General features: G+C 45.0%; 1 protein-coding gene across 1 annotated transcript in view; it reads right to left on the bottom strand.

Annotated features, from left to right (window-relative positions):
• Window positions 1-303: 303 nt before the first annotated feature.
• Window positions 304-22,284, bottom strand: part of USP10 (ubiquitin specific peptidase 10) — a 61,122-nt gene continuing 39,141 nt past the window's right edge. The window contains exons 5-14 of the mRNA XM_075995831.1: window positions 17,617-17,708; window positions 16,968-17,077; window positions 16,495-16,550; window positions 16,153-16,256; window positions 13,569-13,668; window positions 12,626-12,803; window positions 9,302-9,467; window positions 5,428-5,572; window positions 3,551-3,616; window positions 304-1,331 (exon numbers count right to left, since the gene is read on the bottom strand). Of these exons, the coding sequence (XP_075851946.1) occupies window positions 1,144-1,331; window positions 3,551-3,616; window positions 5,428-5,572; window positions 9,302-9,467; window positions 12,626-12,803; window positions 13,569-13,668; window positions 16,153-16,256; window positions 16,495-16,550; window positions 16,968-17,077; window positions 17,617-17,708 (1,205 nt within the window). The 3' untranslated portion in view covers window positions 304-1,143. The remainder of the gene's footprint in view (window positions 1,332-3,550; window positions 3,617-5,427; window positions 5,573-9,301; window positions 9,468-12,625; window positions 12,804-13,568; window positions 13,669-16,152; window positions 16,257-16,494; window positions 16,551-16,967; window positions 17,078-17,616; window positions 17,709-22,284) is intronic.

Raw genomic sequence — 22,284 nt, 5'->3', positions numbered from 1 at the left:
AGGCACAGTCGTTAGGATTAAAGAGCCGCCATTGGTGACAGTGAAAAATCATGCTGTGATATAGAAAAAAGGAGGGAGGGAAAATGGGGGGGAACCTCTGCTTTTCTGCTAACTGAAGATTCAAAAACTTCACTTACCCAAGTCACTACGGTCAATGACTTTGGAATTATTCAATAAGCGCAGCCTGAGTCTCGGTTCTGCGCCCACAGACCGAAGGGCCGATTTAATTCCCGAGGCGAAGTCCTGCCCCACGGCTTCCAGTCGCTGGAGAAGGCATCACGTTCAAAGAAAACACGCACAACCTTTAAACCAACTTGGTGATTTTATTGATGGGCGACAACTTTATACTCCTAGAGGTCACTAGACCGTGTACATTAGGGACGCAGCGCCGCAGGAGAGCGGACAGCAGGAGTGAACAGAGCAGACGTACGGAAACACCAGTCTTCACACTGTGCCCATTGCCACTGTGTGTCCACGGAAGCATGAATTCAACTGGGAATCTTTTAATGGCAATAAAGTTACAATCACCCATCTACGCGGACTAACAGCTTAACTTCAAATATTTGATCTGCAGTGTGCATGTGAGCAGTGACCCAGCGCGCAATTATCAAAATGTATTTTTCCTGTTAGGAACCAGCAACTTATTTTTTGTGTTTATTTTTTCTTTTGAAGTAAGAACTATTTCTTCTTTGATAACTGGCTCATTTTTATTGTCTATCAAAAACTAAAGGGTGGGGAGGAAAGTGTGATGGATTAAAAAATTTCTTTTTTTAAGGAAAGATAAAATTCATTTTCACAAATTTACAAGTGTTGTTGCTGGTGCAGGATTTATTCTACGAAGCAATTAGACTGGGAATCAAATGCAAGTTCCCTTTCTCATCCGAGGAATCAGCATCATTTCAGAAATGTGGGGTTTTGTGTATTTTCTAAAATCAAGCGACAGTCTGTTTCAACCAAATGATTTTGATTTGGAAGTTAGAAGTAAACATGAACTATGTTGTGCACAAAGCCCAAGGCATGTCCTTTCATTCTAGCCCATTTCTGCAACAGGGAGAAAGAGTTTCTCTCTACAGAGCCACTAAGAGAGGCAGGAAGTTAGTGAGAGCTGGTGTCTGCCACGCAGACTGGGCACACACAGAGAGGTCACAGCAGGTCCACCCGGCGGTAATACAGGAGGTAGGCCGTGCGTTCCGCGGTGGGTTTCACCACCTGGTACTGGCTGACCACCTTGACCGTCTGGTCGTCGATGCGCAGCCAGCCGTTGAGACCGATCTGGAAGACATCTGTGGTGTAGTGGCCGCCCGTGGCGCTGTTGCCGTGATGGTAGACCACTGGAAGAGAGCGCCCAGCAGGTGACCCAGTGAGAACAGCACCGCACACAAACTGGCCAAAGGCTAACTCCCTCCAAAGTAGGGGAGAGATGTAATTGCACAAAACAATGCTACTTAAACTCAAAAATGCACCCAGTTTACAATAAGAACCTTTAAGTGACTTTAAAGTGAGGGTATGTACATCTGTATATATCTTTATCACATACTTAAAATGTCTAACACCTGACAGGACACTATCCCACTGAGCCTCCGGCAGTACGCACTGGTCAACTGCTGAAACACACAACCAGAGCCCTGTCTGTGCCTGTGGTCCAGCCAACCCCACCTCCAGCCTGTCCTAAGAGGTGAGTAGAGTCCTGGACAAAGACTCTGCTATCATTTACAACAGTGAAAGAATGGGAGAACTTCAACGTCTATTAGAAGAAATAAGATTAGTAAACTATAATAACACGAGTCTTTTCATAGAAGAGATAAAGAATGTTTGGTGATACAGGAGTATGTTTATAAAATATTACATGAGAAAACAGAGACTCTAGGTTTTTCTGGGGACAATCTTATTGCCTATGATATGACACCACCTGCACCCAGGGGAAGGAGGGACAGCAGGGCTGTCAACCATGGCTGTCCCAGCAGAAAGAAAGCAAAGAAAGTGTCCATTGCCACCAGGCCGTGGTGCCAGACTCCGCAGGGTGCCAGCTGGCCCTGGCTGGTGGCACAGCCTGAGCACCAAGTGAGGTCATGGCACTGCCATCCCAAGGGGGGAGAGGACAGGGCTGGAGAGACCCGTGAAAGCAAGCTGCCCACTGCCACCTCGCCTGGGGCCCAGCGCCTCAAGGAGGGGCTGCCATCAGCTGTCTTTGGGGAGAACATAAAGCCAAAAGGACAGTGCCTGGGAAGAAGAGAGATGCCTGGACACCTGCCGGTGTGGCCCTGGGCCCACTCCCACAGACCACTGGCCAATCAAATGTCCCCTAAACCTCAGAAGTGGACCCAGGTAGACAGGAGCTTGAAGTCCTACTCTGCCGGTCCAGGCCAGAGTGGTGACTTTTCCTGTCTGAGTTCCAGTTTATTCTTTTATGAAATGGTGATACCACCTCTTATCTCTCAGGGCAGTTTTAGGTAATAAAAGAGACAAATCTATCTAGTAGAAAGAGTCAATAATTGTATATGGGTCAATAAATGATGTGTTATTTTAAAACACAAACAGGCTCACCAAAGGTAACACAAAGGGAGACAATAGAGAAGCTAGCAAATTCTAATAAAAATAGCAGAAAAGTAAATAAAATCGCTGCAAACAACAACAATCAAGAGACAAAGCCCAGGTGTGGTGGCTCACACCTGTGATCCCAACACTCTGGGGAGTCGGGGCGGGAGGATCACTTGAGCCCAGGAGTTTGAGACCAGCCTGAGCAAGGACGATAACCCGTCTCTACCAAAAAAAGAAAACATAAGTCCCGGAGTCTGAGATTGCTGTGAGCTATGATCACGACTACCCTCTGCCTGGGCAACAGACTCTATCTCAAAAAGAAAAGAATAAAAAAAAGACACAAACACTAAAGGCTAAGGCTAGAAAGGAAAAAGGAGGATGAACAGATGGACAGGAAGACAGAAGGAAGAGGGATGAAAGTGTGCACAAAAAACTGGCAGTGTAGGAAGGCCTAGGCCGGAGACAAAGGAGGTCTCAGGGCCACCTGTCCAGGCATGGGTGTCATTCACTGTCATGGGAGATGTCCCCTGACTGACTGTGGGGGGGAGTCCAGCAGCCAAGGAGCTGGTGTGACAAGGCCACTTCCTCAAGAAATCCCGACAGCACTATGTGAGAAGGACGCAGGGGACTCCAGCGTGGCACGCACTCTCCTAACCTAGCTGGGTGACTGGATGTCACGGCAACTCCATGTACTGTCACCCCATGGGTCCTGGACCTGCAGAAGGGGACGTCCCATTCTCAAATGGCCAGCCTGACATCCTAAAACTCATTCCTCTGACTCAAAGAAAGAAACGTCTGCTTTTGGGGAGGTCATGTGTTAGGCTTAGCTCATGGCCTCGATGGTATTCGATTAAACCCTCTACACCAAATTTCAGGTAAAACATTCTCAAAATGACTAAATAGAATAGAATACTACATCCTCTATGTTAAGTGGTATTACAGCAAAGTTGTACCTAGGTATAAACCCTTTTATCATTGCTTTAATAAGGAAGTAATGTACACATTTACTTACCTGCAAATAGCCGATAGGTTCTGTGGCATTTAAAATTCTTATTTTTAACCCCCGGAGAAAGAAGTTCTGAAAAACAAAATATCGATAGCTCCTGTCTATAAAAGCACTTACAGAAGGCTCAGAGTCACAAATCAAATGGCAGTTTACAGTCCCCTCAAGTAAACTGCCTGGCAGGGCGGCAACAGAACAAATCTCCATCCCTTTAGTTGCATGAAAATTGATTAAGGAGGGACACCAGCCATGCAATGCTGTAACATACGTAATGAGCGACCAACCCCTAAAGACATATGAGCGATATACGGAACCTAGGAAGTTCACACTGGAAGCCTCTTAAACACAGATGCTCTTAAAAACGGAAAAGAAAAAAGCTACCCGCTTAAAAACAAAAACCAAGAATTAAAATATTGTGCATGTGAGTCACATCATAAAATGTCAAGTACGTAACGATCAGATTGTGCACCAACAGGTAGTAGTCTGTCGGCTGCTACCGGCCGGGACCCCTCCCCTTCCTCTTCCACGCAGCGCCCATCTGCGCAGAGGTACCACCTGAACGCAGGAAACGTCCACCACACGGTGCACTGCTCTTGGCAGCCATCGGCGGTTCCTTCTCTGCTGCCCACCCCATGACCTAAGCTAGGTCCTCTCGTCCCCGTTTATGTCATCTCTCTTCCTATCAAGTGATGGAGGTGGCAGCTGACAGAAAAATACACACAGCAAGCAAGACACGCGGTGCCGATGCAGTCGGTGCAGAACGCGTCCGCACGGGCAGCGGGCCTGGAGGTGGGTAAGATGCAGGCGTGTGGGTCAAAGGCTGCCTCCCTGAGCGTCCTGCGGACAAAATAAAACAGGAAGGACGATCCACTAGGTCATTCTCGCTGGCGTCTTTCTTCCTCTTTTTGGTCCTCACATGGGATCGGAAGGCGATCTGCCGATGACTGAGGAGCGGCACTAAGTGCGAGGGAGGGCGGACGCCACAGCGGGCACGGCGGCCACGCCGCCCAGCTGCAGGTGTGAGGCCTGCAGGCCGGGGAGAGTCCGGGCCTCACTCTGAGGCTGGAGGTGTGACGCCGCCCAGAGGGCGCACACGCAGGCTGTGGGACAGTCATGGCTTGGGAAGGCGGTGTGGGCGTGGGCCCGGGTGCCGTCCCCCAGGTCAGGCTCCTTCCTCTACGCTACCCAGGAACGACGACAGACGTCCTCTTTTCTGTTTCGCAGACACCTTGATATTCCGAGAATCCCCTCTAGCTTGCCACAGTCCAATCAAGCTTCAGTATCGTAAAACACATTTCACACAAATTCTCAAACCGCCTAGAAAAGTTTTCCTTCAAGCTGTGATTTTAGCAAGACACACTTAACTTGGGGCTCTATAAAAATGCTTCCAAAAGGCTCAGAATTTGGTGGCATGCCCCTCTGAGTCCGCCTGCAGAATAAAGGCTGATTCTCCAAAAAAAAAAAAGCTTCCAAAACGTGCAGGCACTGCCCTGGTTCCCCAACAGTTATTTGTGGCTAATTAAATGTCACAAATCTTATTTGTGAGTCACTGCAACCAGAGGTCAGGAGGCACTCCAAAAACATTCTCACTTCACTAACAAAGTCCATTCAACCAGGCTGGTCAACACGTTCCTCAGTGTAAGGAAAATTATGTTATAAACATAAAATGTTTATAAAAAAATTATGCTCTTTTTTGACAGACAAAAGCTCCTATTTTCTAATCAAGTAAGATTATATGCTTTAGTCATTTTTGCCTCTTTTAAAAAGGCTATTTTCAGGGGAATTTTAATATAACGGTTTACTATAAGCCAAGAAATTAAAACAAAGTCAACAGGAGAACTTCCTCACTCTGGGCATCACCTAGAAACGCCTCCTGATTGTGTTACCTTTGCTAATTTCCAAGTCCACAGGATATTCAATGTTTTTGATAAGCTTCTGACAGCCACCAGTCTTCTCATAAACAAACCGTTTCAGGTGGAGCACGAGGACAGGAGGGAGTTTTTCCAGAGTCACTCTTCGACTTATCTCAACCTAAGACACAAAACACACCATGACACATTGTCCCTGTCACTTGGAACAGCAGACGTCATATCCATCTTCTGTGCAAAGACTCCTTTGAGAGCTGTTGCCCGAGACTCCCACGGCACAGCCTCACGACCTGCCCGTGACGCCCGTGAGAACTCACTGACACTCTTTAGAAAGATGCACACATCCCTGTAAACTGCCGGGGGTGCTTTGGGTCCCTGACGCCCAACCATGAACCAAGTTAAGAACTTTGCTCTGTGAGATTAATGATGAATTGGTATAAAATGAAAAAGCTTAGTAGTACCTTGAATTACATATGCTTAACCCGGTTTTAAAATAACTCATAGTATTTATAAAACTGATGTCAGTATGTACCTTCAATCGGATGTTTAAAATAACCCTACAGTATTTATTATAACCATCAGTTTTGTCAGTTTGCCCCTGAAGTACTTTCACAGGTCTAATTAACGCTGTTTTTAAGTAAAGCTAGAATTTTTTGTTAGCAAGAAGCATTTTTACAAATGATACTAAGAGTCCCTTTATCTATCATTTTCGGCACTTAGAAACTCCTTAGTGCTTCCTGTGTTTATCTGGAGAATACTTTGGGTAGAAATATTTTGTAAAGTAACAATCCAAAAGGTAACAGCACATACAAAACAATTTAAAAACTGTCAAGAGGACTATATACATATCTAGTTGATGGTATTTTAATGGGCACTAAGCTCATAAGTCAGTACTAGGTAGATTTATTAACCTTCAAACACCTGCCTTCCAAACCTACACTAAGATCCCAGGTACAAAACCTACCCCACACTTCCCTACACTCCTAGCATATGTTTATAAACTTGGTATCCAACTGAAACTTGTGAATTACTAAGGAGCATGAACACAGCTCAACAGTTAAAACCAGAGATTAGGACTATGAGACTCAATTTCCTCACTCATGAATCAAGAGTACTGGACTAGGCCAGCCGCAGTGGTGGCTCACACCTGTAATCCTAGCACTCTGGGAGGCTGAGGTGGGAGGGTTGCTTGAGCTCAGGAGTTCGAGACCAGCCTGAGCAAGAGCAAGAGCGAGACCTCGTCTCTCCTATAAATATAAAGAAATTAGCCAAAACAATTAAAAATAGAAAAAATTAGCCGGGTATGGTGGTGCATGCTTGTAGTCCCAGCTACTCGGGAGGCTGAGGCAGGGGATTGCTTGAGCCCAAGAGTTTGAGGTTGCTGTGAACTAGGCTGATGCCATGGCACTCTAGCCCAGGCAACAGAGCAAGACTGTCGGGAAAGGGGAAGGGGAAGGGGAAGGGGAAGGGGAAGGGGAGGGGAGGAGGGGAGGAGGGGAGGAGGGGAGGAGGGGAGGGAGGGAGGGAGGGAGGGAGGGAGGGAGGGAGGGAGGGAGGGAGGGAGGGAGGAAGGAAGGAAGGAAGGAAGGAAGGAAGGAAGGAAGGAAGGAAGGAAGGAAGGAAGGAAGGAAGGAAGGAAGGAAGGAAGGAAGGAAGGAAGGAAGGAAGGAAGGAAGGAAGGAAGGAAGGAAGGAAAGAGTACTGGACTAAATTATCTTGAGGATGCCTTTCAGTGCTTACTGATCTGCAATTATGATTAAACTTTCTGTCAATTCATTAAATTGGTAATCTGAAATTCTTAAATGTGTCTTCTGGGTTTCGAGACAAACTGAGACATAATTTCCAATCACCCAACAAAACTGGACATTTTCTATAGCAAATGTTTTATAAGACCACATTTCCCCAAGGACCTTCACGTTTTCCCATAGAAAAATACTTCTGACCTAAAATACAGTGAAATTTAACTTGGTATTTTAAAAAGTATATTTAAAAAATCACATTCAAGAAAATGTGTTATTTTCCTATAGATATTTCCATACAAGCTGTCCAAACGTTCCTTCCTCAAACACCTGCTTTTCCAAGCGTTCCTGATCTCGTGTGATAACACACCACTACAGTCACAGAGCTAGAACACTGAGAATCATTCTTTCTGATTCGGAAGGCTCCACCAAAATGCTACTTCCTTCTTTCTTGAAGCCTTCCTCCAAGTCTGCTATTAAAGATAAACACCCTTTACTTGCCACTCTCTAACAACAGGTGACAACTACCTTTGTCTCCATCCCTGCCCCTGCCCCCACTCGTGCCCCCTACAAAGTCAAAATTCAATTTCAGCAGAGGCAAAAGAAAGGAAAACAGAGACATCACAAAAGGACAAAAGGGTCTTCCCTAGGTCGCCCAAGGCTGCAGTCCCCAACTCCCACTCCAACCAGTGTGGTCCGAGGCCGATTAGGAACTGGGCCACTCAAGCCCCCTCCCTTGCTGTCCAGTATTTACAGCTGCTCCCCAATGCTGGCGTCACTGCATAAGCTCTGCCTCCTGTCAGACTGGCGGTGGCATTAGATTCTCATAGGAGCGTGCGAACCCCACTGTAAACTGTGCATGCGAGGGCTCTAGGTTGCGTGCTCCTTGTGAGAATCTAATGCCTGAGGATCTGAGGTGGAGCTGAGGCGGTGACGCTGGGGCTGGCATCGCCCACAGCCAGCACACAGCTTAACCACCCGCCCACCCTCCCCAACACAAATACCCACTTCTCTCCCTCTCCCGTCCACGAAGCTCTACCACCAGGCTCTCATTAGCTGAGTCACTTAAGCCAACTGTCTCTGGCTCCTACTAGTTTTAATTTTTAAACAAAATCACCCGTGAGACACAAGTCAGAAAGTATGGTGGCGACTCAGGCGTAACTTCTGCAGACCCCCAGGAGTCTGGCTTGATCAGCCCCAAGGAGACCCCAGATGTATTGAAGGTCTCCACGTCCTACTTGGCTCTTCTTAGAATACAGCCACAAGACAAGGACAGCGCTACTCCAGCCATGCAATGTGCGGACAGGCTTGCTGTGCTGGGCTCCCTTATTTCACCTGGTAGCCACCACATACGGCCTGTTATTTAAATAGTGTCACAGGAGTACTATGAACTGTTCAAAAAAAGCACTGTGCATAATTAGTCAGCATTCAACCCCCACCAGACTCTTATGAATTCACTGCCACAATCTAAGGCATATAATAGAGAAGACAACGTCTCCTGCAGGGTAGAAAACAGGCATAACTCGGCACATCTGCACAGCCAGAAACTAGCACGCTCCCGCAGAGCATGTTAGTTGGGACATACCCGTCTATCCCAACCCAGCCAACAAGCACACCACGAAGCTATCGTCTGCTATTCTCAACTTGTGGAGACTCAAAGACTCAGATTTTCTTTTCCAGATTAGATCAAAGAGTAACAGGCATTAGAACAATGACTTGTATTATTTCAATGTCCTTGAAGATCCACAATCAAATGCAAAACAGATGTGTTTAGAATCTTTTATGTCCCAACTGATCTAATAAAAGCTGTGCTCTATAGATATCATGAATATAAATAAGCTGTTCGGCCTCTGTCAGAGGATTTTACTGATTTTGTGTTATCATGACTAGATTGCCCAAAAATTAAACGCAGCTCTGGACAAGCAATCCCAAAGACGACCTTACCTTGTGTAACATGATTTAGAGCTAAAAGAGGTGGTTGGGATCATCTGTTTCAACTATTTCACTGTAAAAACATGGAAACTCTCAATCCAAAAAAGCAACTGATTTAAGGGGCAGAACTCAGATTCATTTCCCTTCATTCCTAATTCTGTGTTCTTTCCACCAAAGTAGAGTGCCTCAGTATAAAGGTTCAAGATCAACTGCGAATATACCTCCTGTTTGGTTTTTGTAGTATAACCTTGGACAGATTCTCTTGCCACCAAGCTTTCCAATGCATCCTGGACCGTACGTATCTTGTCAGACTGGATATCCAACTGCAACGTGAAAAATGGCTGCAAAGTGGCAGATTCTTTTGAACTCTGCTGGTAAACCACAGACCTAAGAATTGAAAGCAAAAACAAAAAATGTAAGAGACCACTCTTTGCCACTTTCCCTTAAGATTAACTAACAGAAGAGGAATAAACACTGAAAATGAGATTACTCAATATTACTTTCAAAAGACCACAGAGAAAAAGCCAAAAATATAATTAATTTTAAAATAATTCTGCTAAATACCACTTCCTTAGTATTTCTAGCAACTAAACCTACCAGTTCATAAATTTTCCTAGCTCAAGTGCTCTGGGAGAAAATATATTTCATTCTTTCACCTCCACTCCATGCTATTATTTAACATACCAGTTAATAAATGCAACCATCTTGTCATGGCCTTGAAATGCTGATACCTTTTATTTTCTCAGAGTATCATACCCTGTTCTAATAAAACCGAGGAAATCCCAAGGTAAACAGAGTACTAATGGCATTTTCCCCTACAAAAACGACTTACAAAAAAGAAGGGGAGTAGGGTGTGTATAAAAACAAGTTAACATTCCAGGAAAAAAGGCTACCACCCTTCCAAGAAGGATGCCAACTCAACCTTATTTTCTTAGCTGGTTTTTCATTTCATTTTTCTTTTTCTAAGTTTTTCTGAGTAAAAATTGTGTGTTCGGCCCATGTCTCATTTAGCCTCAGCAAGGAAACATTCCAGGAGTTCAGCAAGGGATTCTATTTCTGCAGTCTGAGTGACCTAGTTTACAAACTGAATGAAATGGGTGTGGACAGGTATTCAGGCTTGCCAGAACAGATGCTGTGAAGAACTAGCTAAAAGGTTTTCTGTCCAGGGTTTCACTAAGCATCTTCATGCTCCTTTGGAGTGACTTAAGTGACAGTAGTTCCCTTGGTTCCAAAAAGGAATACAGAAGTGGGAAAACCAGTATAGAAAAGTTGAAGAAATCAAGAAGTGGTGCTCTTAACTCAATGGTCCTACAGTTTACCAAAAGCAACACAGGGGAAGAAAGGTGGAGAAAGGTGGTCTTCCTGGGGAAACTGAAAAACACCTGAAGAGGAATTTTAGAAGAAAATCTTTCAAATGGCTTGAATAATCATGCTTAATGCTTCTGAAAAGAAGTTCCCTGATTGTAAGAATTCCCTATCTTTGCTTTATTAGTTTTCAAAAGGAAACATCGACAACCCTTCCACACAAGACCCCACAGAGGCTGAGGGTAGCAGCCATGACGGGAGCCATTCAATCCAAGGTAGCAATTTCTCCTAAGTGAACTCTGGTATTTTCCATTGGTTATTCTGAGACAAATTTGGGATCTTTGGGTATGCTGGCCATCTGTGGTCTTGAAATTTTGATGCTCCACCTCTGCACAAAAATGGTGCTCTTGTTGCCTACATTTGAGCTGTTCCCTCACCTCTCCCCCACCCCTGAGGGAGCGTTCCAACTGGCCTAACATCGGGCTGCAGGGCTCCTGGAACTAAGGGCACAACCTCCCCTCACTGCTGCTTGCCAACCCAGGTCTCTGCTTTCCTTGCCAACATGACACATCCCAAGGAACCCGATCTGGTAAAAGAAGTCCCAGCGCAGTGGTCGGGGGCTGGGCATGTCCCAGACCACAGGGCTGGCATGGAGAGACTCCAGAACACCAGAACAGAAAGGGCCTGTGCAACTGAGCTCACAGCACACAACACACAAGTGACTTGTTCAAGGACACGTGGCTGCTCAAGTGGCTTCTAAATCCAGTTCTACACAAGTAGTTCAAACTAGTTTCTGAGGGAGTCAGCAGATTTTCAGAGGTTTTTATTATTAGCCCATTGAAAGGTGCTCAATCTCAGTTGTTTTAGCACACAGCAAGACTAAACCGCGTCGCCTTGATGTATTTTTCAGAAACATGGCATTTGGGACGACAGACTAAGCGTCTCACTAAAACATCACCCTTGGCGGTTATCCTGCGAGCCCTTCCGAGAGGGAATCATGCTGTAACGAGGCCCGTTTAAGTACTTTTGACAACTAAACCTCCCTGGAGATGGTACAAGTTTTACCAAGTTCCACATCGCAGTGGTATCGAAAGGTTCTCACACAAATAAACAAAAACCTTTCAGAAGGACTTTGTGAATGAGCAAAACGCTGGTCAAGGGAACTGCCGCTGAGCCAAGTGACCGGGGATGCCAGCCCAGGTCACGCGTCCTGCTGTGTGAGAGTCCCTCCCTCAACCCTTCCTTCACTTTCTAGCTCACTTGGTTTTGACACCTAAAATCCGCCATCAATTTGCAATAGCCAAGACACGGCAACAACCTAAGAGTCTCGGAGCGGACAAACCAAGGGACAGAGACTAGTCTATGTACCCAGTGAGACTAGTCTATGTACCCATTATTCAGCTGTAAAAGGGAGAAGCCCCTGCCGTGTGCTACAACACGCATGCACTGCAGCACTAAGTGCAATAAGCCAAAGAAAGAAAAATAATATTACATGATCCATTTACATGTGGACTGTTTTTAAAAAACCACAAATATACAAATATAGAGAAAAGCATTCACCAGGGGCCAGGCAGGGCAGGGGCCAGGGAGTGGAAATGGAGATGTAGGTCACAGGACACAGAGTGGCAGACACTAGGATGAGCAAGTCCAGAGATCTAACACCATGAGGACCGCAGTTGATAATAGTGGGTTGTGGTCATGATTTTTGCTACATGAGTAAATTATAGTTGCTTTTGCTACACACAGAAAAGGTAACTCAGTGAGAAAATGGATATGTTAAATTTGCTTCACCATAGTAACCATTTTACCATCTGTATTTCCCAACACTGAGTTGTAAACTTTAAATACACACAATAAAATCTGTTAAAATAAAATTCCTCTAATCAGATATATGATGAATTTCTTCATTTAATAAAGCACATAGGTTTAACTAGCTTGCTTTCCTCTCTCTACCTAGCAGTGAGCAGCTGAACTTGACTGAGCACTAGCAGCGAGGAGCTCACCGTGGCACGCAGGCCCCTGGGGACGGTGCCCTGCAGAAACACTCCCGGGGCGGTGGGGGCGCGGCGGGGACTGGCAAGGGAAGCATCGGGACATGGCAGAGAAGAGCGGGCAGAGGAGCACGCAAGTGACCCACTGGTTTCAAGAAACCTCAGGACAAGTCTTGCGCCTTGCTCCTTTAGCAAAATGGCAAAGCCATGAAAGGGGCAAATACTACGTTATTCCATGAAAGTATAAACCTGATGTGTCCACCAAAAATGCCGGTGATTGGAGTCTGAACGAAATCCGCCTGGCGGGTGACGGAGGTCTTGTTCCTGGGGCCCACTTGCTCCCACTCGTCCTCGCTCCCCTCGCCCGGCTCCTCCTGCTCGTACTCGTCCAGCAGGTGGCTCCTGGGCCCGTTGGAGATGGAAAGTTCTGAAAAGGAGAGCGTCTGCTTAGGGTACTGTTTACGGCAAGAACAGCAAAAAATAAAAATAAACAACGGTTCTACATGAACCACCCAAACAGATTTGTCAACTGCAGTTTTAAGCATGCACTGGGGTGTGTCCCACAGTGAGAGCCACAGCGACCAGGCACGTGTCCAGCTCCGTGGATCCCTGTCTGCAGAAACCACCGTAGAACACGTTCGTGGGATAACTGGAGAAATCTGAAGATGTGCTGGGAAGTAGACGCTGTCCGGCCATTACAGCTGGCTTCCACGGGCAGGTAAGGGCCCGTGGCTACGTAGGAGAGGATCGTAATCCTCAGGGGACATGCACTTTAGCACTGCAGGGAGAACTCAACTGTTATCTGCAACTTAATTTTAAACCATTCAGGAAAAATGTATATATACATAGTGTGTGTGTACAGGAAGAGACAAATAATGGTGTGTTAACAATCACAGACTCCAGCAATTACAAAAGTATTCATCAAACTATTCTTTCAGCTTTCTGTACACTTGATCATTTTCCTAATTAAAAGCTGAAGGAAAACAGCAGAGGTTTGGGGTCAGTTCTGATTTATTCAAATATAACATTCCTAATGATGTAAGTTATCCCAATGAATAAATGATATTTGAAAGGGCAAATGACTGTTGGCAGGGAGGGGAAGCAACTCACATATGAGCATGCAACATTTGTTTAAAGAAATTATGAAGAAAATATTCTCACAAAACTTTGCAGCAAATAGACCAGAACCTACTTTCATTGTTTGGTGAGAGAAGCTTCTTCAGGTTCAGCATTTCCTCATGCAGTCCATTTAGAATGAAGCCTAAGTACTCCTCAGCGTCTTCCTGTCGGCCCTGAAAGGGTCAAGTATGATCATGTTAGTACCAACTGAGCACTGCCCAAGGCCTGTGGGATACAGTACCTACTTATTCAAACTAGGCCTTTCCTAAAATTTAAGGAGATTTCCAAAAAATGTAAGGTATTTCCAAAAAATAACTTGAGTTTTTCTTTGGAGAGATGAGATCCCAGGGGCAGGAGGGAAAGAGAAGAATAGATTAAACACATAACTCTAAAGTAGAGACTTTTATTTTCTTTTTCATACTTTTCTGTATCTTTGTAATATTCTATAATAAATCTATGTTACCTTTATAACAAAAAATCTATTTAAAAGTTGTTTTTTGTTAAGACCAAGAACTGGATGTCTAGGGCCAACTCACTGCACAACCGCAATGCTTATCATTCACTCTGGGAGCTGTGAAATTAGCAACCTGTGTGATAAAGGGCAACTACAGAGGAAAGAACTGAAACGGTGTGCGACCAACTCTACCAACTTAAAGATTTAGCTGTCTTACACACACACCAGCAAGGTCATCCAGATGCGACTGACACAGTAGTCTGTAATCCCCATTGGTACTGTCTGACCCTGTAATTTATCATGCTCGGTTCACAGCGTAACAGCCTATTCCAAGGATCTATAAATTCTTCTGCTTGAGAGCTCTGGGTAGGCTGTTCTCTCCAAATACAACTACACTGACAGCAGCTGTTTGGCATAACTATATGCTCTACACATGTATAAAAAAGGGCAAAAGCTGGCATAGCGCAAAGGCAGTAAAGAGTTCACACGGCAGGCCTGGGGCTGATCGCCTTGGAAAGGCCTGCAAGGTTGGCCCGTGGCCGGTGTCTGTGAGCTCGAATTTCAGAAGTATTCCCATCATTCCAAGCACTGATAAGGGACTGAGTCTAACCTGTCAGTGCAACCAAGGTGGTTTATGCTGAATACCTGTTTTCCTTCTGGGGGGTTGGAACTTTGATTCAAGCTAGGCAGAGGGTGCCTATGCCTATATGACCAGCCCCAGTGAAAACCCTGGACACTGAGTGTCTGGCGAGCTTCCCTGGTAGACAACACTTCACAAGTGCCGTTGCAAGTGGTGCTGGGGGAAGTTGGTGCGCACCATGTGGCTGCAAAGGAGGAAGAGTCGGAACGCTCCTTCCAGACCTGGCCTCGTGAGTCTTGACCTTTTCTGACTTGGCTTTGTGTCCCTCTGTGGTAATACACGGTAACCAGGAGTACGCCAGCTTCTGAGTCGTCTGGGTCCTTCCAGTGAATCACCCCCCAAACCTAAGGGTGGCTTCGGGGACCCTGACACATCTAATGTCAACATAACTTTGAGAAGACACTTTTGTTCGCAGCATTACTTCTGAGCATGATCCAGGAGGGGCTCAGCCTCAGGAAGCTGCAGTGCCCTTGAGCTCTGCCTCCACCCGAGCAGGGCAGCCCTCCTCTGGCTGCTAACGCATGTGGGTGCCGTCTGTCTCCGTACTGCCTTTGGTGTCTGCTCGCTTAGATTATACATCTAATCCCCTCACTGAATGATGAGCTCTTTGAGGACAGAAGGAACATTTCATTCCATCTCCACACCCCCAGCACTCTACATTTCCCAGTATTTGGGAAAAGTAAAATTCTAAGCAAATACCAAAAGCTGCATTATTAGCATTTAAAAAGCTTGAAACTCTATGCTGCCCCTTGTGATATCCTGCTACCCTGCTCTCGGCATTCACCCCTCTTCAAAGTGATGGAGCTTACTTAGTCTAAATGGCCTTTTCTTAACTATTCTTCCCTCTGTGTAAGTTTCCCTAAGTGCCATTTCAACTGCACGTGCTGACTCATCACAAGCTCAGAGGAGAAAGAAATGCTCCAGCTGAATGCGCTAACGGTGTCCCGGATTCACTCCCACCAGCCGTGAGGGTCCTTCATAATTATGGGCCCCTGGGCCCCTTGCCTTTAGTAACAAAATGAACAATAAAAAAAATTCAGGTAAAGGAGTGAAGGACATTGAATGGCGACTAAGGCCTGTAAGAGGAAGTATGTTCAGCGCTCGAGTGTGTGCGGGTCTGATGGAGACACAGGCTCTTCTGAGTATGGCCGTCACTCCACTCCAACCGCAGGACAGTGCAGTGGGTAAGAGAGCTGCCCCCAAAGCCAGGCTCTGCCATTTACTAGCCATGTGGCCTGAGACAATGACTACAGTTCTTCCAACTATGACGAGGAGACGGTAATCATACTGTATTCACAGGGCTAACCAAGTCATGTGAAGTACTTGGAACCTTACTCAGCGGACAGCCAAAGTTCCATGAGCTAGGCCTGGTTACGAGGGCTATCATGTACTCCGCACATTCGCCCAAACGATGAACTCCACTGTAAACCTACAGCTACCACTGAACACCCACCAAACTACAGCACTTCAGATGGAGGCTAAATACTGAATAAGCAAAAGTAATCAGACAAACCCGAGCAAAGGGCAACACTTTATGCTAGCGATGTTAGAGCAATCTCAAACCTTTTCAGAGAGGCTTGACTTGTTAACAGTCAGGAGTCTGTAGATATACGTGGGTTCAAAGGCAGCTCCAGGGCGGATATCCCTCACAATTTTATCCCCAAGAGCTGCAAGGGGAACATGAGACAGATTTTCACAACTAAAATGAAGTCATAAATGACGAAAAGCACAATCATCAAACTTCCCTCCCCACCCACCCCCAGCTGAATGCTGAGAATGGCATAGGTGTAGCAATGTGTATTTTAAAGATATTTCCCTTCAATAAGACTGAATTTACCAAATTCAGTCACCTGACTTCTTAACTCCCAACAGGTAATGGCATCAAGAGACTTCATTTTTACTCACCTTGCCGGGGTTTTGGAGGTACTGGCATATTAGTAAACTCATTCATTAGCCGAACACTAAACATAGGGGAAAAAACGTTAAGTAGTATATTTTTTAAAAACACATACTTTTACTAGAGAGTTTTGATGGCTAAGTAGAATATTAATTTGTATTAATATAGCAGATTTTAGGTAACCAATGCTATAATAGTGAACCCAAATCTTTTCTGTATACATTTTTGGCATATTTTACATGATATGAACTGGTAAGCACTAAAATGTTTTCGACTGAATCTAAAGTACACAGATAAACAATGCTCAAGTTCCATTTCTGGTTAACTTCTATATTAAATCATGAACACTTATATTTTTTTAAAAAAATGGAATTATAGGACTCATTTGCAAGAAGTCAAGAACTGTGTTAAATTATTTACATTCCAATTATCGGAGGGAACCAACCCGCCCCCTTGGCACCTTTTTCCGCACGTTACTTACAAGCTATCTATCATGGGTGTTGACGTGCAAGGCCTTTGCACTTTTGAATACAGAGGAATGAACTTCATCAGGTGATACATCGGAGGGCATGCAACCAGTGCCTGCAGTGTCTACATGGTGGCGGTAAGGAAGTGTAAAGGAAATGGAACAGACACACCACATTTCCTAAAGACACATTACACAAATGAGAGCATATAAAAACTAAATAAGCCAAGGACATTGAACTACTTAGATATATAAACACAAAAAAGAATAAACCAAATAATCACTAGGATAACTGCCCTGTAATAGCCATATAAGGATCTACCATGCAGCCAGTAGTTTACATTCAAGAACGTGATTCGAACAAGATATTCAAACCAGCTACAACAAAATTTCCAGTTTTAAGTGGTCACTCTGCCCTATGATTTGGGACCATTCACATGAGGATAAAACTTGCCTGATTCTGTCATTCACAGGTCAACAAGTCCTCTTTTTTTGGGGGGGATGGGGGGGGTCAGGAATAACCCTGTTCATAGGCAAGATAAGCAGACCAAGTAATAAATCACATTTTTAGATGCAAACTTTGGGCTAGATGCGCCATGGAAGCTGAACTAAGTCAAATGCACCCAAAGGAGAGACAATTGTAATACGAGCCCAAGAAGGATACAGCATTAATGTAGCACCAGTTTCCTTTATTGATCAGCCCACGGGGTTGCAATGACACTGGTTTATGTATTAAGGTTACATTCTCCAGTAACTCTGAAAGAGTGAAGAAGCATATTTAAGAAATTAATGACATCTAGTGAATAACTTAGTTAAATCAATTCATATGCTCTACTCTGCAGGAGCCTTAGAAACTCCTTCAACAGAGCACATGTCCAAAGAAAATGTGAATTGTTAAAGCTTCATTCAGTTCGACATCAAGTACATCATTTAATGAAATTAAAAATTTTTTCAAATTAATATTTTCCCCCAAGCAGCAACATTTAGACAATGTGGAACTACAACTTCCTGTGGAACTACAACTAAGGAGCACAAGAACTACCTGTTTTAATGACAGAAAAAAAATTAAAACAATATCAGTATTAGAGAATAGATTTAAAAAGATACAGCCTTTTTCCTAAAACACTGTTAGCTGAGCATGCCGCATTGATAGCAAGGTCTCTGGGACACTAGATGTAAAGGTGTCTGTGCAGAACTTGAGTTTCATTCACTTCTAAATCCCCAGCAACTAATACCGTACCCAACACGTAACAGTGAGTGTTCAATGGCTGTTCAGTGAGTGAAGATACTCCTTTTGGAGACAACTGTCTCCTACTAATTAAATTGTGTTTTCCACTAGAAGTCTAATTTAGCAGCTGTTTTATACACTGTAATTCCCTTATTCCATTTACAAACAAGTGTGTTGGCTGCAGGTTCACCCTCTGATACCACTCTTTTTCGCACTGTGAATGCCACCTTTAAATACAATTAACCATCATAAATGCTTTAAAACAAGAAAGCTTCTCCCTGTCCCATTATGAATCTCTTAATGGTGATGGCTACAACCTTTTCTACACTTAGCATGGGCTTTACAATTTGTAAATGTTAATTAGCTATTATTCCCCCAAACTATGGGATCTAAATAAATAAATGCATGTTAACTGGCTAGACCTAGTCCTTAGTAATCCAGTAGCACCACCACTATCCCCCTTTTACCCATAAGGAAATTGAGGCTCAGAAAGGTAGACTAACTTGTCTGCGACTACACAGGAGCAAGGCACTATAACCAGAGCCCGAACCCCATGACCTGTAGTCACACCACACTTCTCCTTTACTTTTAAATTTTATACCAGGAAAGAAAAACAAAAATGGGCATACATTTGATGTTAGCACCCACCTAAGGAATTGCTCAAACAAAAGCCTTTCTTTTATAAAATACAGCAGTTTTACTAGCAGATTCTAGACTTAAGCACTAACCTAATGAAGAAATTAATTTGCAAAATTCAAATGTCAACACATACACCCCTCTCATTCCCTCCTTCCTGAGAGTTCAGTGTCCTCTTTCCTCTAATTGAGGAAGTATAGGATAATTTTTGCACATCTTTCATCTACAGAAAGTAAAACACTACAGATTCAATGGAATCTGTTCAGTTAGACTAACCTGCAAAGCTCCTCTCATCTCTCTCAATACGGGACACAGACCTGGGCCTTGAAATGACCAAAAGATCAGTTACAGAGCTGAACCCCAAGCCCACAGGTAATGACACCCAGCACGGTCTCTGTCCGAGGGGAATACTATGCTAGAAGCTTTGTCTGTGCTATTCACAATCACAACAACCCTGTCAAAGAGGTGCTATTATCATGCTCATTGTGAGATGAGAAAGCTGAGGTCGCATAGCTGAACCTACCTGCAAGCTGGGTCTAGCCGGCTGCGGCGGCTGAGCTCTTTCCTCTCTCTATATAATGGGCTCCCCTTCGAAACGCCTTTTATTCCAAGGTTTCAGAAACTTTTCCCCACAGGGCAAGGTCTTCTACTTCCAGTGGGATTTTACATTTGTCTTTAAGCCATGTTATGGCAACAGTCTATCGCTTCCAGTGTGTGCCACAGAACAGCAATTAACTTACTCTGTCAAAAATCTGTGCACTTGCAAATAAGCATCGGTACAAAGGCATAGTGTCTCAAATAAAAACTCCAGCATCACACCGATGAATCTTTGCTGTAGTATTTTTGTGTCTAGTAACAAGAAATACTGTCTTTACTTAACCCTAAGATTCAAAATCAGCTGTCTTCCTAACACAGGGACCTTTGCTAAATGACATACTGCCTTTCCCTGACAGCTGAACAGCCGCTGCTGAGCTCTGCCTGGGCACCCCGTAATGGTGGCACCGTAGTGAGTAAGAGGCGGCCCCGTGCCAGGCGAGCTTGCAGAGCAGCGAGGAGAGGGACTGTGGTGCTGCTGGCTGCAAACACAACACGGCGGGAGCTAAGCTGAAGGCGTGCTGGCAGGCGGGGCGGTGGGAGGATGCTGAGCCCAGGTGAAGGACTGCAGAAACACAGAAAGGCTGGGGCTGATGACAGCAGGTGGAAGCTGAGGAAGAGGAACAGACACCAAAAGGTCATCGCCCGCTGTGGCGGTGGCGCTCTCCACCCAGAGGAGGAATACAACAGGACGGGCAGGTTATTGTTTGTTTTGTATGGTGATGAAATAACGAGTTTCAGAGACATTGGTAAATTGTGCCCAGATGCCACCAGGAAATAACATGTTTATACTCAGGACCAGCAAACAACGGATTTATAATCGCACAAACACGTACACAGGTCCCTGGAGTGCAGGACTGAAGTATACCCTCCGACAGGGCAGACAGCAAGAAGCACACTGGGTCAGCACGCGACAGCGGAAGCATGGCTGAGGACTGAGACAGGGTCACTGGCTGGAAGGAGCCAGGCAGATAAACCAGAATTTCTGGGAGGGAGAAGAAATGAAATAGCAACCTCAACTTACTTGATGATACGGAAGACAAAAAGTCTTCTAGGGCAGGGTGGGGGTGAGGATGCAAGAGGGAGGTGGGGACAGGGCTTGAGGACATGAATTCCTATTCAGCACAGATACTGGTAGGAAATGGAAGGGGACTGACCAGGGCCAGACCTACAAGGTCTACCTGAAATGTCCGTTCCGTGTCAACTGTTCTAACAGACTCCAAAACACACTCCTAGATGGTAGAGAGTACTTCCAATTCACAGCTGAAGTGAAAAGAAGTCATTTAGGACAAGGCTGACGCCCTGCGAAAAGGGAAGCAGGTGCACAGCAATCAAGAACTCACTGCACTCAGCCCCGCCTGAAAGCGCAGCTCCTCTCACCTTCTCACCCGACTGCTAGCCCAGAGTCATCTGCTCCACCTGGAGGCCTAAGCGCTCACGCTCTATGGATCAGAGGACACAGCTAACTTAAAATTAACTACAGACTGATTTCTTCCCAACATTTATGTGGGAAACAGTGTGAACTGGTCAGATAGAAACCTTTAGTTTCTACACCAACCCTTCACTCAAATCGAGGCCAGCTCCACTGTTTTCCTGCCATAATACTGAAGTGAAGTCCTTTAGCATCGCCTAGTGGTTTGTTCAAATAACTGCAACTAACAACTTTTCAGACGCATACCTATACAAAATCAAAAGAGCAAAAACTCTGAAACACAGAACAGAGTAGAACAAAAAGGACCCTCAGTACATTCACTAAAGAACATACTACTCAACTAGCTTCTTTTGAAGCCTTTAACATTCTTTGAAAGAGCCCTCTGGTCAAATGTTCTTAAATGTAGAATAAATCTTCACTGGCTTGGAAAATATAGAGAAAAGGCACTGAACAATCTAGATTTTTTTCTTAATGATTATTTTAGAAAAATTGTAAGTGGTGCCAAGTCTTCCATAAACTAAGATATAGTATCATTCTGTTATTAGCATCTACTGATCGTGACTCCTACCCTCAGAGTAGGACTGACTGCAGACAGTCAGGCACCCAGAGTCTCTCCACACCTCTCCGCAGCAGGACCTCATCGCCAGCTGCCTCGTGTTAGGTGTCTATCTGCTTCCCTGGACAGGAAGCTCCTTAAGAACAGTATCCTTACACTGCAACTGCTCAACAGAGTCAGCCCCATTCAGGGTAGCAGGACTTAATGGCCTTCTTTGTCCTCAGCCTGCTACTGCCATCCTGTTGGCTGCACGAGGTCTCCCTGCCCTGCTCCTTCCCAATAACAGCTGCCATCTGTTCCTTTCTTATCTTACGACTTATCTTACTACCCTCAAAGCAAGGCCAGTCATTACTCAACCTAGATAGTACATGGCATACAGTAAGTACTCATTAGACAGCAATACAGGATAGATTAAACATCTGGAGATTAAAGCTGTTGGTTACGGCAAATGCCGTTCCCAGTTGTTAGAAATGCTCAACAGACTTCAAAGGTCATTTATCTCATGGTCTGAAAAGTCTAAATAAGCGCCTCCGTGGAGAAGCTTACGGAGGGCAAAGACGGAGGGCTTGCCACCGCACTCATTCTGCAACCTGGAGATCACTTAACTCCTCACCTACACAAGACACAAGGAGCTGCACTGAGCAAAGGTACGGTGAGGATGGGCGATAATGTAAATAAACATGCAAACACTTGGCATGACGGGCAGCCTGTTAGACTCCGCAATCCTCACACTCCTCCACCACGCAGTAAAAGGACATCGGTGCAAAGACAATTCTAATGCCTTGCGCAGAGTCAACATTATTGCTCTGAATTCTGTTAAAATGAATGAATCCTACTGTTGTAATTCAAATGGTAGGACTTGCAGACAAGCCAGCATTAAGACTGC

This window comes from Microcebus murinus, chromosome 20 (assembly GCF_040939455.1).
Source record: "Microcebus murinus isolate Inina chromosome 20, M.murinus_Inina_mat1.0, whole genome shotgun sequence".
Classification (NCBI taxonomy): Eukaryota; Metazoa; Chordata; class Mammalia; order Primates; family Cheirogaleidae; genus Microcebus; species Microcebus murinus.
This window is presented reverse-complemented; position numbering and strand designations above follow the sequence as displayed.